The 18,231-nt window shown below is 44.6% G+C and overlaps 1 protein-coding gene across 14 annotated transcripts in view; it reads right to left on the bottom strand.

The window, feature by feature from the left end:
* Window positions 1-18,231, bottom strand: part of LOC135552778 (histone-lysine N-methyltransferase MECOM-like) — a 231,971-nt gene that overhangs the window by 129,060 nt on the left and 84,680 nt on the right. For all 14 annotated transcript variants that reach the window (XM_064984619.1, XM_064984617.1, XM_064984621.1 and 11 more), the window contains exon 2: window positions 3,524-3,879. In XM_064984619.1, coding sequence (XP_064840691.1) covers window positions 3,524-3,879 — 356 coding nt within the window. The remainder of the gene's footprint in view (window positions 1-3,523; window positions 3,880-18,231) is intronic.

The following is an 18,231-nucleotide window of genomic DNA, read 5'->3' on the forward strand; positions in this document are numbered from 1 at the left end:
CTTCCCTCCCACCCTCCTTAGTCGTGTCTGGCTGCCGGTCTTGATGTGGTATCTGAATGGTATCTGAATGACAACCAGCAGAGAGGCTCCATGCACCTCCTCCCCTCCTTACTCTGCCCTGTGCTGGAAAGCAGGCCCAGACCAGACCAGCCCACCTAATCCTCGACTCCCCATTCACCCAGCACTTCTAATCTCCACCACACCACCCACCCTCCTCCCACCCCCCACTCAAGAGATGCACAAAGGCCCTGAGTCCCGGCCGCTCCCCCACCACCCCGCCCAGTGTGGTGGACCGGACCTGTAAATCGTGGGCCAGTGTGATGAAGCGGGAGGCAGTGGGTAAAACTCAGTGAAAACTCATTGAGTCGGAGGATAAATCTTTCTCTCGCTGGGCCGTCTCTCTCATTGTTGCTGGTGGGGTGAGCTGAGGAGGACGGACACAAACAGTGTTTGAATTTCAATGTGCCCATGGCTCAAGAAAAGAAAGGAGAATATGGACTAGTTGTGAGTATCCAGGGGGGAAAGGATCACTGCGTGTACAAACAAGTAACATTCAACTGCTTTGGGAAAAGTATGTCCCTCATTCTATTATTGTTCCCATATAATACAGACCCAATTTATGTGACAATAATACATGCGATCTACTTCTATAATACCAGTATTACATACATTATAGCTATACCTATGTATTTCCAATCTATCAGTGATAAACCTGATCAAATCCAACAGTAAAACCGAAAACTAACATTCCAATGTAATAGGGAGGCAACACATGCTGATCCCTGGGCTGTCAGACAACAGGTTAGTTAGTTTTATCTTTCCACTAATAGATCAACCCTTGATAACACCCTCATCACCCCTCACCTCTCCCCTGCTGTTTCCACTAAATGGTGCTTGTTCCGGTCCTCGGCTGAGCAGGTCTGGAGTCGACTTTTGTGAGATCTCATTGAGGAGGGAGAGACGATGGAGGCCGGCTGCTGATTCTAATGAAGAACACCAGGTCAAATACAAATAAACCCTTTCTTTCCTCTTCTCTTTCTTTCTTTGGAGCATGGCTCTCTAAAACTCTCTCTTTATTCATTCTTCTCTCATGTCCTCTAGTTGTTATTATTTTGACATCCAGAAGAAGCCTGTATACAGTAGAAAAACACACTCGCCATTTTGTTTGAAATGAAACCGTGTAAAACAAGCAGAGTTTTTTTTTTAAAGAGGGAAATATCGTAACGCTCCTGTGAACAAGGTATACATCTGTCGTGCAACCACATAGAAACGTATACAACACATGCACGCACACACACACACGCACAGACACACACAGACACAGACACACACACAGACACACACGCAGACACGCACGCACGCACACACACACACGCGCAGACACACACAAACACACACACAGACACACACGCACACACACACACACACACACACGCACAGACACACACACACACACACACACACACACACACGCACACACGCACACACGCACACACGCACACACGCACACACACACACACACACACACACGCCTGGTCTGACTGGTTGGGCTCGTTGTGGCCTCAGTGAAAAGCAGGAGGACCTCCAGCCCTCACAACCACATTAGCTGTCTTTTATTTACTGAAGCTATCTTACCCATAACTCCCCATTCCTGTAATCATAAAGCATCTCTGCTATAACTCACTATATTCCTTTATGAATAATGCCCAAATTTATGGTGATGGCGTGGAGCGCTGGCCTCCCTGGTGACAAACTTCCCCCGGTCTGTCATGGGCCCGGGCGGCGGGCGCTCACGGCCCTCCATCACTCGCTCAAGATGGGCGCTACCGCTTTATCGCTCCCTGGTCGGTGACATCACCCCGGCACGCCGCGCAGAATTGATGATGAAAGCAAACAGATCTATCTTAACTCACATTTACCAAATCAATTATTATTATTATTTTTTACAGACCCTCTTGCTTATTGGCATATTGACGGTTTGCATGCGGCGATGGAGCGAGGCTTTCTATGGAGGGGGACTTAACGGCGTTTACCATATTTAATGCAGGGATGTCATGACTGAATATCCGTTCTGAATAATGTGGCATTTCATCATAAATTCTTTACAACTTATTTACTTAATGGAAAGAGTTATGGGCCGTTGTCAGAGAAGTGATTAAACATAATGACACAGTGTTGCCTCCCCGGCCATCCCATCTTTCCTCCCATAATCCTCAGCTCCTTTTAAATACATATTATTCAAGCTCCCCATAAATTACCGGCGGATTAAAATTCATGAAACCTTTTTCCTTTATTTCCTTCCCTGGGAAAAAAAAGCGTGAGCCCGAGAGCTTGTTCAACCAGCCGTAAATCTCTCTCTGGGCGAGACAGATACTTTTAAAATCATATTCAAACCCAATGTTAGTGAAATATAAAAATAATTTCAAAAATCAAAGAGGGAGAGAGAGAGAGGATTTCATTTCGCTATTGGGGCAATTGATGTGCTGAGTCTCATGGTAGCAGTAAATAATGAACAAAAAGTTGCTGCTTGGAACAGAAATGTACGGCGGGAGTGAATCCATTTATTGGTCCCGTCGGAGCCAAACCCACTCAGTTAGACCTGATGGTCGATGATGCAAGTCTAACCATGACCACCGTTCCACCATCCAAACCAAATCCAAACCCAAACTATTTATATAGACCAGAGATGATATTCTACAAACACTGAGGAGTCAGCTAGCGTAAAATTGGGCTTAAGGGTTGGGAGACTTCTGCAGGTTCACATAGTTAACCAGTGTTAGATCATCTCTTTTATTTTGTCTACACCCTTGATTTTATTCATCAAAAGGCATTGATGCTACCTAGTGTTTGACCGTTTGATTCAACCAGTAGATAGTCATGCATGGTGTTGCTAGTGCTGTCTTACAGAAGGACAAAGACCTCCGAGTGTTTTCGCAGGAGTAGGAGGTCTCTCATCCCGAAATGAGAGGAGAGGATCTGTTTAGGGGGATCTCAATTAGACTGATACCCTTATGACCTCAACCTTCTCCCCCCTCCCCTCCCCCTCCTATCCCCCTGCGTAAAACGAGACATGGGCTGACACAGACAGAGGCTGCACCTGACTTCCTAACCTCTGACCTTGTCCAGTAACCCCTGCCTTCGATTGTGTGGGCGGCCTGGCCAATATTGCGATTGGCTGATGGCCGCTGTAGGTCTTTAACTGGGGCTAAAGACAGGATTTATAGCTTTTCATTTTAATTGAGTTAAGAGCATACAGACCGCAGAGGGGCTGCCTTGGGGACACTCTCTGTTGGACTGGGCTGAGGTGAGATCACCTCACATCACTCAGCAACAAACGCCACAGCAACTGGGACACTTAAAACCCAGAGACCAACATAGAGGCAGAGACAAAGTTAACAGAAGAACTAATACCTGCTCTCCTCCCTCCATCCCTCCATCCCTCCCTCCATCCCTCCCTCCATAACAGAGAACAGAGAGAAGAGAATCCCCTGTTCAGACAATAAACAGCAAATGTTTCTCCTACCTCCCAGCCTTGGGTGGGGTCTCTCAGGCACGCCCGCTGCTCGCCCACATATGGTCCAAATCGCTCGCCCACATCCAGCGTCCTCCGTGCCCAGATGCCCAGGACGCCACCGACACCGGGGACGCCCGACTGGCGTAGCTGGAAGTCGGGGGGAACAGGCAGCTCGTCCTGGGGCATGTAGATGGCAGAGTGGAAGGGGGACGGCTCCAGGGGAGACGTGTCATCGTCAGCGGAGAAGCCAGGGGAGGGGTGGTCCTCTGCTAGGGGGGCCGAAGATGGTGCCGCAAGGTATCCGTCCGACACACACACATCATCCAGAACATCAGAGGGGTAGAGGGCAAAGTCCTCACCATTACCTGAAGGAGAGGGAGAGAGGGAACTTGAGGCTCTAGCATTTCTACCTAAAGTACAGCATCAGTGTAGACAGCTTTTTATTTGATTTATTTAACCCTTATTTTACCAGGTAAGTTGACTGAGAACACATTCTAATTAACAGCAGCAACCTGGGGAATACACTACATCACCAAAAGTATGTAAAACAAATTGTGGATTCGGCTATTTCTGCCACACCCGTTGCTGACAGGTGTATAGAGTCGAGCACACAACCATGCAATTTCCATAGACAAACATTGGCAGTAGAATTGCCTTACTGAAGAGCACAGTGACTTTCAATGTGGCACTGTCATAGGAAGCCACCTTTCCAAGTCAGTTCGTCAAATTTCTGCCCTGCGAGAGCTGCCCCGGTCAACTGTAAGGGGTGTTATTGTGAAGTTGAAACGTCTAGGAGCAACAATGGCTCAGCTGCGAAGTGGTAGGCCACACAAGGGCACAGAACAGGACCGCCAGTTGCAACACTGCTCTCGGTTGCAACACTCACTACTGAGTTCCAAACTGCCTCTGGAAGCAACGTCAGCACAAGAACTGTTTGTCGGGAGCTTTGTGAAATGTGTTTCCTTGGCCGAGCAGCCACACACAAGCTTAAGATCACCATGCGCAATGCCAAGCATCGGCTGGAGTGGTGTAAAGCTCGCCGCCATTGGACTCTGGAGTGGAAACATGTTCTCTGGAGTGATGAATCACGCTTTGCCATCTGGCAGTTTGACAGATTAATCTGGGTTTGGCAGATACCTGGAGAACGCTACCTGCCCGAGTGCATAGTGCCAACTATAAAGTTTGGTGGAGAAGGAATAATGGTCTGGGGCTGTGAAGGGAATTCTTAATGCTGTAGCATACAATGACATTGTAGACAATTCTGTGCTTCCATCTTTGTGGCAACAGTTTGGGGAAGGCCCTTTCCTGTTTCAGCATGACAATGCACCCGTGCACAAAGCAAAGCCCGTGCAGAAATGGTATTTGTGGAAGAACTTGACTGGCCTGCACAGAGCCCTGACCTCAACCCCATCGAACACCGTTGGGATGAATTGGAACGCCGCCTGCAAGCCAGGCCTAATCGCCCAACATCACTGCCGACCTCACTAAATCCCAGCAGCAATGTTCCAACATCTAGAGGAATGCCTTCCCAGAAGAGTGGGGACTGTTATAGCAGCAAAGGGGGGACCAACTCCATATTAATGCCCATGATTTTGGAATGAGATGTTCGACGAGCAGGTGTCCACATACTTTTGGGCATGTAGTGTAGTTACAGGGAAGAGGAGGGGACATGAATGAGCCAAATGGAAGCTGGAGATGATTGTCCTACAAATACACCATGCAAAACAAGTCCCTAATCATGTAATCAAGCACAAATCAATGACATATTACAGTTAACATGGCCCTGCAAGAGTTGTGAGTGAGGCTTATGCCTTCTCCGACCCAGAGTGAAAAACCAGTCCTCCCCTAACCTACGACCTAACACTAAGGACCATGAAGAAGGATCGTCTCGACATCTTCCATCTTCAATTGAACATAATATGGGAAAATATACAAGGTCCAAACACAAATATTTGATCAGTAGGGGTAGTTAAAATAAACAGGAGACGGAGGAAAGTGGTGCAGGGCTGTGATAACAGGGCCAAGTGTCTGAAGAGAAGGAAAGGGCTTGATTCTACTGTGATAGTAGAGTAGCCCAGAAACACCTCTAACAGAGAGAGAGAGAGAGAGAGAGAGAGAGAGAGAGATTGAGAGAGAGAGAGAGAGAGAGAGAGAGATTGAGAGAGAGAGATTGAGATTGAGATTGAGATTGAGATTGAGAGAGAGAGAGAGAGAGAGAGAGAGAGAGAGAGAGAGAGAGATTGAGATTGAGATTGAGATTGAGAGAGAGAGAGAGAGAGAGAGAGAGAGAGAGAGAGAGAGAGAGAGAGAGAGAGAGAGAGAGAGAGAGAGAGCGGGATAGAGAGAGTCAATAGTGAAGCAGCCGCTGGTTCAGATTGTTTGGCTAGCTGGGGCTCGGCTTGGTGCTGGGCGGGTCCACAGCCTGCATGGTAGCATTGTGCTGTTCTAAACTGTTTTATATTTCCCTTTCCTGACCTTCATCATTCAGCCACTGTGTGAAAACAGAGGAAGCTGAGGCCGGGTCGGCGCAGGTTAATTGTGAGTACAGTGAGAAAGGACACCACAGGCTGACCCTTGAACCCTCGCCGGGCTGCTTGGGAACAGGCCGCACGTGGCTGACTAGCCCTGATGAGGAAGTGTGGTCCGCTCTGTTACAACACCAACATTGACCACAGGTGACAATAAACTTTTCACGCTATTGAGCCGACTCAAACCAAACTATGCTTTTCACATGGTCCTTTCCAGCATGATTCTGGCAACTATGGTGGGTGGATGCGTAACCAGGCCAGCTCAGCTTGGTTTGGCTCATTAGTGTGAAAGGGTACTCATCTCAGATGACACGGTAAACCCTGCACTGCTACTACAACTTCTACCAGAGCAGTATGGGGCTCTGATCTGATCTGAATTGGTGCACTATAAATATAGGGGCGTAATTTGACATGTGCCCACTGAATGTCTGCTTGTCGACTAGTGTCTCTGCCAAAGGAGTCTAAAGGACTTATTTATAGTGCACTACTTTTGACCCCATAGACCCCTTTTTGTGTTTGCAATCATTGCCGCACGAGGGTGATTTGGCCAGCAAACAAAGCCTCTATTTACATGTTGCTCCCAAGTGCATTTCACACTGCTTTTGGATTATAATTTGATTTTAAGGCTCGTATGAATGTCCTGCTTAATATAACGTGTGTGTCATCATCGCAAATCAAATGCATTATTCTTGAAAAAACGCTTGGACTTCAACCAGTAAAATGGCTCTTTGGCTAGCTTTAGCTACAGCTTATCTCAAAGAGCGTGAGCAGTCGAGTTAACAACTGCTGTATCCAAAACAGTTATTTTGCAAAGATCACAACCAAATATAATCTATAGCGACTGTTCAAGCAGGAATCAAAACATCATTGTAGGCGTACGAAAACCTCCAAAAGTTATTTTGTTTAGAAGTAATAAAAATGTAAATCTAGGCTATGTTGCATTGGTGCAGATGGCAATGGCTTCTTACTAAATCCAGAGTAGTGCATCTGTTCTTGACCTCAGTGTGTGGTGTCCTGGGAAGGGTTCTATTACTTTCAGTCTCCTCTGGTCAGAAGTAGTGCGCTATGCAGTAAGGGAATGAAAGTGTATTTTGAGAGTATGCCTGACATAGGGCTTTATAGAACCCTGGTCAGAAGTAGTGCACTATGGGGCTTTATAGAGCTCTGGTCAGAAGTAGTGCACTATGAGGCTTTATAGAACCCTGGTCAGAAGTAGTGCACTATGGGGCTTTATAGAACCCTGGTCAGAAGTAGTGCACTATGGGGCTTTATAGAGCTCTGGTCAGAAGTAGTGCACTATGGAGCTTTATAGAGCTCTGGTCAGAAGTAGTGCACTATGGGGCTTTATAGAGCTCTGGTCAGAAGTAGTGCACTATGAGGCTTTATAGAACCCTGGTCAGAAGTAGTGCACTATGGGGCTTTATAGAGCTCTGGTCAGAAGTAGTGCACTATGGGGCTTTATAGAGCTCTGGTCAGAAGTAGTGCACTATGGGGCTTTATAGAGCTCTGGTCAGAAGTAGTGCACTATGGAGCTTTATAGAGCCCTGGTCAGAAGTAGTGCACTATGGGGCTTTATAGAGCTCTGGTCAGAAGTAGTGCACTATGGGGCTTTATAGAGCTCTGGTCAGAAGTAGTGCACTATGGAGCTTTATAGAGCCCTGGTCAGAAGTAGTGCACTATGGGGCTTTATAGAGCTCTGGTCAGAAGTAGTGCACTATGGGGCTTTATAGAGCTCTGGTCAGAAGTAGTGCACTATGGGGCAAATTCTAACTCCCTAACTTCCACATTTGCACTTAGTCTGCCATTGACATCAATCCATGACTAAGTGAACATTACGTGGAAGTTAAGATTTGCCCATTCCTTGTAGGGAATGAAGGTGTAATTTGAGAGCGGGTCTTAGCCAGGCCTGCCGGGCCTCCTGCTCTGGGCCCACGGAGGACAGACAGACAGGAAACCCTCCACAGGAAGCAGCCTCTCCCCCTGTGACTGTGGCAGGCTGTGGCTAACGCGCCCTGACAAGCTGGGAGGGTCGGTGGGGAGGTGGGGTTGCTAATGAGGCTGTAGCTACACATCCCTGTGCCTCGGTACATTCCTGAACGGCTGTGTGACACCGCACCGCTGCGCTGTCAGCCTGGAATCTTTGATCCACACACAGAGATGCACACACGGACACACACACATAAAGAGACACAGACGCATGCATAAACACACACAGATGCACGCACACATACACACACACCTCAACCACCATCCAAACTCTCTACTTAGATGTCCATTATGTAGTTTATTAAAATAAACTAGGCTGTTAAAATCATGTTGAATTATTTCCATGGAAATATTTTGAAATGCCTCTCAGATCACACACTAATGTTAATGAGAAAAGTGGTGTTATCATTCACACCACCTAACAACCTCTGAAGACCCACCCCATCAGGAAGAGCAGAGGAAGTTGTCAGATGACGTCCAGATGATGAGCTGTCGATTAGGGCTGTCAGAGACTCAATCTCACAGAGAGAGACAGACGGAAAGACAAGGAGAATGGACGCCACCTGTCAAGTCGCTGTTTTGCTGGACCTCCCACTGGTCACTGCTCCCCTCAATACTGAGACAGATTACATACAGTTGAAGTCTGAAGTTTACATACACTTAGGTTGGAGTCATTAAAACTTGTTTGTCAACCACTCCATAAATTTCTTGTTAACAAACTATTTGGCAAGTCGGTTAGGACATCTACTTTGTGCATGACACAAGTAATTTTTCCAACAATTGCTTACAGACAGATTATTTCACTTATAATTCACTGTGTCACAATTCCAGTGGGTCAGACGTTTACATAGACTAAGTTGACTGTGCCTTTAAACAGCTTGGAAAATTCCAGAAAATGATGTTATAGCTTTAGAAGCTTCTGACAGGCGAATTGCCCATTTTTGAGTCAATTGGAGGTGTACCTGTGGATGTATTTCAAGACCTACCTTCAAACTCAGTGCCTCTTTGCTTGACATCATGGGAAAATCAAAAGAAATCAGCCAAGATCTCAGAAAAAGTGGTTCATCTTTGGGACCAAAATCCAAATGCCTGAAGGTACCACGTTCATCTGTACAAAGAACAGTATGCAAGTATAAACAGCATGGGACCACGCAGCCATCATACCACTCAGGAAGGAGACGCGTTCAGTCTCTTAGAGATTATCGTACTTTGGTGTAAAAAGTGCAAATCAATCCCAGAACTACAGCAAAGGACCTTGTGAAGATGCTGGAGGAAACAGGTACAAAATATCTATATCCACAGTAAAACGAGTCCTATATTGACATAACCCGAAAGGCCGCTCTGCAAGGAAAAAGCCACTGCTCCAAAACCGCCATAAAAAAGCCACACTACGGTTTGCAACTGCACATGGGGACAAAGATCGTACTTTTTGGAGAAATGTCCTCTGGTCTGATGAAACAAAAATAGACCTGTTTGGCCATAATAATAAAAGCGGAAATAAATCATTCTCTCTACTATTATGACATTTCACATTCTTAAAATAAAGTGGTGATCCTAACTGACCTAAAACAGGGAATTTTTACTTGGATTAAATGTCAGGAATTGTGAAAATTTGGATAAGGTGTATGTAAACTTCCGACTTCAACTGTATTTGAACAAGTGAATATTGCTGCTCATTTTAAGACATTTTGTTTCAAGAGACCCGTTTTCTACAAGTCAACAAGAGAGGGGGACATTTTACTGATGAACGCAATAAGAATTGGGTTTGACTTGACATCATCATATGTTCTATAATCCCTAAGAGAATCCAACAGTGGCAACAACAAGGCTGAATGGTGGGCAGCTCACAGACCAGGTCAGGTTTCCACTGACAGTTTGTAGTAAGACAAATCAGATGAAGATCATTGAAGTGCCCTCTGGAGGTAGAACAGAAATCAAGAGTAAAAAGGATTATAACGGTGTACAGACGTCAATTACCAAACGGAGTAGCCATGTTACGTTCCCCAGTTTCTGTGTTGTAGTTTGTGTTTTTGTGAGTGTGTATTTCAGGAAATGGCTTCCTGAAATCCCCCAAGCAGCTGATTGGTCGACTCCATGGCTAATTGGAGCTGACCCCGCCACCTCGTCAGGATACAGCTGTATCCGATTACCAGTGCCTTCTGAAACTATAGAAAAGCCAGTGTTCTGTTGTTCAAAAGAGACATTGCAGAAAGATCATTGCTGAGAGAGAGAGAGAGAGGAGGCTGAGGGTGAGGGTGATATACTGTGCTGGTTGTTCTCAGGGGAGATGATTAGTGTGTCCTGTATTGGTTGAGTGAGAGAGCTGATTGGTTATGTCTGTGTCAATAGGACGCAGTGTTTTGATTATTGAAATTGTTTGTGTTATTCTGTTTCATTTGTTCCCAGGGGGAAGAGGAAGGCACCTAGGGAGTGCTAATAAGCTTAGTATTGGATACTAAGTCGTCTTTAGAGATACTGCCTGATGATCTGATGGCCAGAATGCAGGTCTTGGACAACAGGTCTTCATTTTACTTCTCTAACATCTTAACAGATGAAGGATATTTCACTTGTGCCATTTCAATAGGAGATTGATGTTACAGCTACCAGACAATTTTTCTAATGGTTGAGCCTGAGTATCAAGTCATCAAGTAAGATGACACAGGGACTCTCCCCTGTATATCGAACTGACAAGATGCACTCTGGGAAGCTCCACTAAGTGGCATGGCCCGAGGGGAAAAGAGTCAGAGGATGGACATGATGACTGACAGCCTAACAGGGAATTACTCCCTGATCCAGCCCTCTCTGTCAACCCAGCAGACAGGGACGTAGCAGTGCCTCGCCGTGAGTTTGAGCTGACCTGGTTCCTGTAAATGGGACGTTTTCAGAGGGACACAGTCTAGTCTGTGCTCCAGCACTACAAGACTCCAGTGGTACCGTCGTAGAGGTCTGGAGAGAGATGTTCTGATTCTGGACTCTGACAACTCCTCTGTGCACTTACCCGAGGAGGTGAGGGGCAGAGAGAACGTGTCTTACCCTAAGTCCTCGGTGCTTATCTCTAACCTTTACAGACTGACAGTGGACTATATTGGTGCAGGGTCAGGTCAACTTTAGACCGTCCCCTCGCCCATACCCGGGCGCGATCCAGGGACCCTCTGCACACATCAACAACAGTCACCCACGAAGCATCGTTACCCATCGCTCCACAAAAGCCGCGGCCCTTGCAGAGCAAGGGGAACCACTACTTCAAGGTCTCAGAGCAAGTGACGTCACCGATTGAAACTCTATTTAGCGCGCACCACCGCTAACAAGCTAGCCGTTTCACATCCGTTACACATAGATACAGAACAAAAAGACTTAATGACTGGGTCGCGTCTCTGGCAACCGAACCGATAGAACCAATGACCAGCCGGCTTGGGTAGCAACCTGAGATTTGTGGCAGGACTATATCTTGTGGAAGGATAAAATGGTATGAATAACTTAATAAAAATGTTTTTAATTAAAATATGTTAATTATTTCTTTGAATATGACGATAACCCGTTGTATAAACGTGATAATGCCCTCAAAGCTGGTGTTTGGAGGATATATTGGCACGGTTTGCCAGCCCGAGACGAATGCTAATATATCCTTTTCGGGCATTATGATTTAAATGGATACCATGAGATCACCATGGAAGCCATTTCTGAAGAGTGAATCTCTTCTCATTGTATCTATGCATCCGGTTTCTTAATGCCTAGCCAATGCATACTGTAAAGTTTATCATCGCGTAATAGTGCAATGTTGAACCGGGAACAAGAATAGATCGAGGAGAGAAATGACAGACCAGAAGAGAGAGAGAAGGCCAGATTGTTGTATTTGTTGGGCATTTCATTCTTTATATTGTGCACTTCTTCTCAAACGTATCTTTATTCCTCTGAAATACCACATCCTATATGGTATCATGATTCAGTGTGTAATGGCATATTTTAACCAGCTGAGTGATTAAAAATATTGCTTGCTTGAAACTCAAACTTCCAGTCATTTCTTGTGGCATTTCTTATATTTCTGCGTTAAGTCTGCACGAATATGCATGTGAGTGCACAAGTCATGTTTGAGAGAGGTTTTCTCGTATTTTCTGTCCGTCACCACGTCTTTATTGCCATTGTGTTTGACACACACACTGTGTGGGCCAGCATGTTGAAAGAGCAAAGCTTTTAAACGTCTGTTGTGCCAGGCAGGGCCTGAAACCCAATGTGGCTATACCAGCATGTGTAATGATTTTCTGTGCAGGACTGTGTAACGTGGTTATAACCCTGGAGATGAAGTTTGCCATATGGCTGAAACCGAGGGCTTTTAAATGTAACTGTATCCATCCAACTGGTCTCATAGTTTATATTTGATTTAGACCAGAAATTGCCCAAGTTTGGTCGATTCAAGCGGGGGAATTTTGATCCATAAACATACATTTCAGAAATGTAAATGTTTCCAAAAAGCTAAATATGATGTGTTGAATGTTTTAAAAATTGTGGTTTTATCTTCAGATGAGACATAAGTGTGAGACTGCAGTTCTGCTCAGATCCTATAGTGTAACATTTTGAAGGACAATGACCACAGATCAGTGGTCATAGTATGCGTGCGTGCAAGCTCATTCATGAGCACGTCTCTGTCTGTCTGGTCCTGCCTGCGTGCATCTGTGTGTGTGTGTGCATACATGCATGCGTGTGTTGGTGGGGCCGGTGGTGTGGGCGGGGTGGGGGGTGTACTGACTGATGACCATATACTTTTGTTTATTTGTTCAATCTTGGTGATTACCTCCTCACCGCGAGCTGACGCCCTTCCAAAGGAATTCTGGGTAGAAAGGGGAACTCCAGCTAGAGGCAACATCCTGTACACGACGTTCATCAACATCATTACATCATTAGCATAGATGACAAATTTTGATTTTACTACACAAAACCCAACTCTCAACAGCCAACGCTGTCCCTTCATGGTCTGTACTCTCATATCTTATGCTAAAAGAGGAAGTGATATGAACACTAAAAGAAAATGTCTGTATTTGAGGCTGTTCCATAATACACAAGGCATTTTAGCACCAATGATAATAATGATCTTAAACTCAGAATGAGTGGAACACAAAGCAAAACATGCCATAATTCTACACACACACACACACACACACACACGCACGCGCACACGCACACACGCACACATGCACACAGTAGGCACACACTTCCAGTGTTCTGCCGCTCACTCTCGACACCAAATTCATTCCTTCTTATTAGGAGGGAAAACATTTGTACCCGGGACGGTATCTTCATGGGCGGAATGATTTTCACTTATGCCACTAGGTGTTGGGCGGACTCATACATCACGCCATTACCCGGAGCAGTGCCAGCGCAAGCCCCCCCCCCCCTTCATCAGGGAGTGAATTATAGATGATAGAAAGTGCTATTAATCACCGTGACAAAAGCCCTAATGGAGGCGTGACCCAGCCACTGCCTAGGCACGCCAGGGGACGCACCAGCGGGACAAAGAGAAACATATGTTTACAGAGAAATAAGCTACCTGTGGACATAGTCACACACAGACCCAAAAAAACACACTCCTACACACATGGCCTATTGTATCCCTCTATCTCTTCCTCTCTTTCTCCCTCTGTCTCTGAATGTTTCCTATTTCTTGGGATTTACAGTGTAAAAAAAAGCACAAAATAAATATTAAAAGAAGCAGAAAGACGGACGTATAAGAAATGTAAATGCATCCCTCCATTGACATATTTCACATGAAATCTTTCAGAATAGAAAACACATACAGTCTTAACAAACTCTGATATTCAACTGAGTCTCAATCCAGTAGATTGTTCAGCTAGCCAGAGTCAGTTTATAGTGGCATGGCAAATCCCTTATCTATCAGGCCAATCACAGATGGCTATAGGCATGATTGACAGGGGTCTTTCCTCATGACATATGGAAATGAACTCCTCGCCTTATGGGCGGAACTCACCTTGTCTGCAAGGTTAATTTGTCCACCGTTTTTGATAGACAGGCGAAGGGAACACGCCATTATACCACAGATCTTACATGAAGACTGGGACTGAGCGATATGGCCAACATTTCATTTGACATTTTTTGACAGTATGACGATATTTAATGGTATTTTATGTTTTTGAAGAATAACATTTCTGAATATTCTTTAAGAATTTCATTATACTTTCGTGTTAGATTGCCAGTTGGCAACTCCTCCCTTCTGAGACTAAATGACCCTAACAAACATTACAATGACTCACAGGGATAATTATTCCGGTGTTCTGCTCACTGCATGACCTTGGGATACCAATACATTATCTCTAAGATCTACACTTTCATTTGCACTTAGCTATACATAGTCATTTATATTTTATAAATGTGTTCATTTGACTGATAATTATAAGAAACAAGATTCAATCCACTTCCTCATTCCCTGTCCTATTGTTGCATAGAGATGTAGAGAGATTTGGAGTAGTTAGAATGCCTATTTGCTTCCTTTTGAGAGGAGCTGGCTACTCTATCGGGAGATTTCCAGCAATTGCGCTAAGCTATGCTAACTTCAACAACCTCCAAACTGCACGCAGAGACATACAAATGGTCTCCATGAGTTCATCTGACTCTGGGTAAGAATACAAAATGACATAAATCCTAAATCTCACAGTATCCTTTTAAGCCATCATTGAAGCTGGATGCAAAATGGCCTCCTGCTCCTCCTGGGCAGTATGGGCCTCCTAACATGAACCCCCCACAGACATCTGGGTCATCACCGACATTACAGCTGACCTCTGACCTCTCAGCCCCACTGCTGACTTGGCAGGGACACCTCCTGACATCCCTTTAATGTCATAGTTATAATGTCTTCCCCTGACACTGCTGTAAGGGATGGAAATTTCTGCATAAATTGGTCATAAAATTTAATCTGATCTTCATCTAGGTCACAACAATAGACAAAGTCTGCTTAAACTTATAACACACAAATAACTATACGCTTTCATGTCTTTATTGAACACACCGTGTAAACATTCACAGTGCACGGTGGAAGAAGTATGCAAACTCTTGGATTTAATAAATGGTTGACCCTCCTTTGGCAGCAATAACCTCAACCAAATGTTTTGGACAGCGGTCAGGAGGAATTTTGGACTATTCCTCTTTACAAAACTGTTTCAGTTCAGCAATATTCTAGGGATGTCTGGTGTGAACTTATCTCTCGAGGTCATGCCACAGCATCTCAATCGGGTTGAGGTCAGGACTCCAACCGAGGTGTATTTTCTTCTGTTGAAGCCATTCTGTTGTTGATTTACTTCTGTGTTTTGGGTTGTTGCCCTATTGCATCACCCAACTTCTGTTGAGCTTCAATTGGCGGACATTCTCTTGCAAAATGTTTTGATAAACTTGGGAATTCATTTTTCTGTCGATGGTAGCAAGCTGTCCAGACCCTAATCCAGCAAAGCTGCCCCAAACCATGATGCTCCCTCCACCATACTTGATTTTGATGTTGGTGTGCTGTGTTTTTTTTCTCCACACACAGTGTTGTGTGTTCCTTCCAAACAACTCAACTGTAGTTTCATCTGTCCACAGAATATTGTACCAGAAGCGCTGTGGAACATCCAGGTGCTCTTTTGCAAACTTCAGACATGCAGCAATGTTTTTTTTGGACAGCAGTTGTTTCTTCCGTGGTTTCCTCCCATGAACACCATTCTTGTATAATGTTTTACATTATGAGGACTCGTCAACAGAGATGTTAGCAAGTCTTTAACTGACACTCTAGGATTCTTTTTAACCTCACTGAGCATTCTGTGACATGCTCTTGCAGTCATCTTTGCAGGACGGCCACTCCTTGGGAGAGTAGCAACAGTGCTGAACTTTCTCCATTTATAGACAATTTGTCATATGATATGATGAACATAAAGGCTTTTAGAGATACTTTTGTAACCCTTTCCAGCGTTATGCAAGTCAACAATTCTTAATCTTAGGTCTTCTGAGAGCTCTTTTGTTCAAGGCATGGTTCACATCAGGCAATGCTTCTTGTGAATAGCAAACTCAAATTTTGTGAGTGTTTTTTCTAGGGCAAGACAGCTCTAACCAACATCTCCAATCTAGTCTCATTGATTGGACTCCAGATTAGCTGACTCCTGACTCCAATTAGCTTTTGGAGAAGTCATTAGCCTAGGGGTTCACATAATTGTTCCAACCTACTGTAACGGTCATCGTCGTCTGATGAGGAAGAATCGGACCAAAGCGCAGTGTTCATGACTTTTATTAAACTGAACACTAGAACAAAATAACAAAGTGAATAAACAAAACCGAAACAGTCCTGTCAGGTGCAGAACACTACACAGAAAATAACTACCCACAAAACATAGGTGGGAAAAAGCTACCGAAGTATGGTTCCCAATCAGAGACAATGATGGTCAGCTGTCCTTGATTGAGAACCGTACCCGGACAAAACAAAGAAATACAAAACATAGAAAAAGGTACATAGAATGCCCACCCCAAATCACACCCTGACCAAACCAAAATAGAGACAAACAAAGCTCACTAAGGTCAGGGCGTGACACCTCCACTGTGAATGTTTAAATTATGTATTCAATATAGACAACAAAAACACAATAATTTGTGTGTTATTAGTTTAAGCACACTATGTTTGTCTTGTATTGTGACTTAGATGAAGATCAGATCAAATTTGTTGACCAATTTATGCAGAAATCCAGGTACTTCCAAAGGGTTCACATACTTTTTCTTGCCACTATACATCATCCTGTTTAAAAACACAGACACACTATAGCATCATATAGCATCATCATACCAAAGCTGGCCAATACATACTGTTATACAGAAGGAACCCAATCAGGAGAGGGAGAGAGGGGGAAAGAGGGGGAGTGAGAGAGAGAGAGAATGAGAAGGAGAACCATCTCAACAGGTTCTGAATGGGAGTCCGCTAAATGGGGTTTTGAATTGAAACTCTGACAGGTAAAGAATAGTTTATTTATATTTCCTTAAATACTAGTAATTACAGCGTACTTATGAATATTTCCTATCTGGGGTTTTGAGATGAAAGCGTTGTAAGAACGTTGTGAGTGCGTTGTGAGAGAGCTGTGAGCCTGTGCCCTGTGGGAATCCTGGAGGTCCTCTGGGCATACTGGGAGGCTGAGCGATGGAGGGGCCTCCAGGGGCCCGAACAGGAGCTTCAACAGCAGCCAAACCCTCAGCAGCTCAGCAGAGAAAGAGCAGGGGAAAGGAGATGTCACTAAACCAAGGACACACATCAAGTCAAGTACACTGAATGCAAGCCAAATAACCCACAATATATACTTTATATAGTATGTACCACAATATGTAGTGTATGTGCACATAAACAACAAACATGTTCACAAAAAACATGAATAGATGTTTGAATAAAGTCGCACTACATTTTAAAACCTTATAATGATAATTTCAAGCTTTAGACACATGCACATACTGTATTTAATAAGCTAAAATATATATACACACACACAAATACGCACACTGCTTGTACAACTCTATATTTGCAAGGTGTCCTTAATGTTTTGTACACTCAGTGTATACATACACGTACACACGTACACACACACAGCGCAACCCTTACCAGAGCAGTGCACTTAGAGCGTGTTAATTAATGAGTACATTGTCTTGTGTTTTTCTCCTGCCGCATGTTAGTCAACTACTCCTCCACTTTCCCAATGGAAAACACTCAATTAAAGTCCCTGCGCTAAGTCCACCAATTAACACCGTACAACAACTGAACGTTAGGCCCTGTCCCTTTGTGAACACACACACACACACACACACACACACACACACACCTAATTAATTAGCATTAGTTGTGATTAATAATGAGGCCCTTTCTATGGTAAATGTGTGCCGCCGATGGCAGCCTGACACAACAAAGGCTTCTGAGCAGACAACTGGATTTATCCCGGTAGCGAGGGGGGATTTTAACATGTTTCTCACAGGGCTGACAAATGACCTATTAATTATCTAATGTTGTCTGACAACAGGCGCTTGATAAAGATGTATGTTTCGACGAGGTGGGGAGGGGAAGAACAAGAGTAGGGGAGAGAGAGAGAGAGAGAGAGAGAGAGAGAGAGAGAGAGAGAGAGAGAGAGAGAGAGAGAGAGAGAGAGAGAGAGAGAGAGAGAGAGAGAGAGAGAGAGAGAGAGAGAGAGAGAGAGAGAGAGA

The sequence above is a fragment of the Oncorhynchus masou genome, chromosome 13, assembly GCF_036934945.1.
Source record: "Oncorhynchus masou masou isolate Uvic2021 chromosome 13, UVic_Omas_1.1, whole genome shotgun sequence".
NCBI lineage: Eukaryota > Metazoa > Chordata > Actinopteri > Salmoniformes > Salmonidae > Oncorhynchus > Oncorhynchus masou.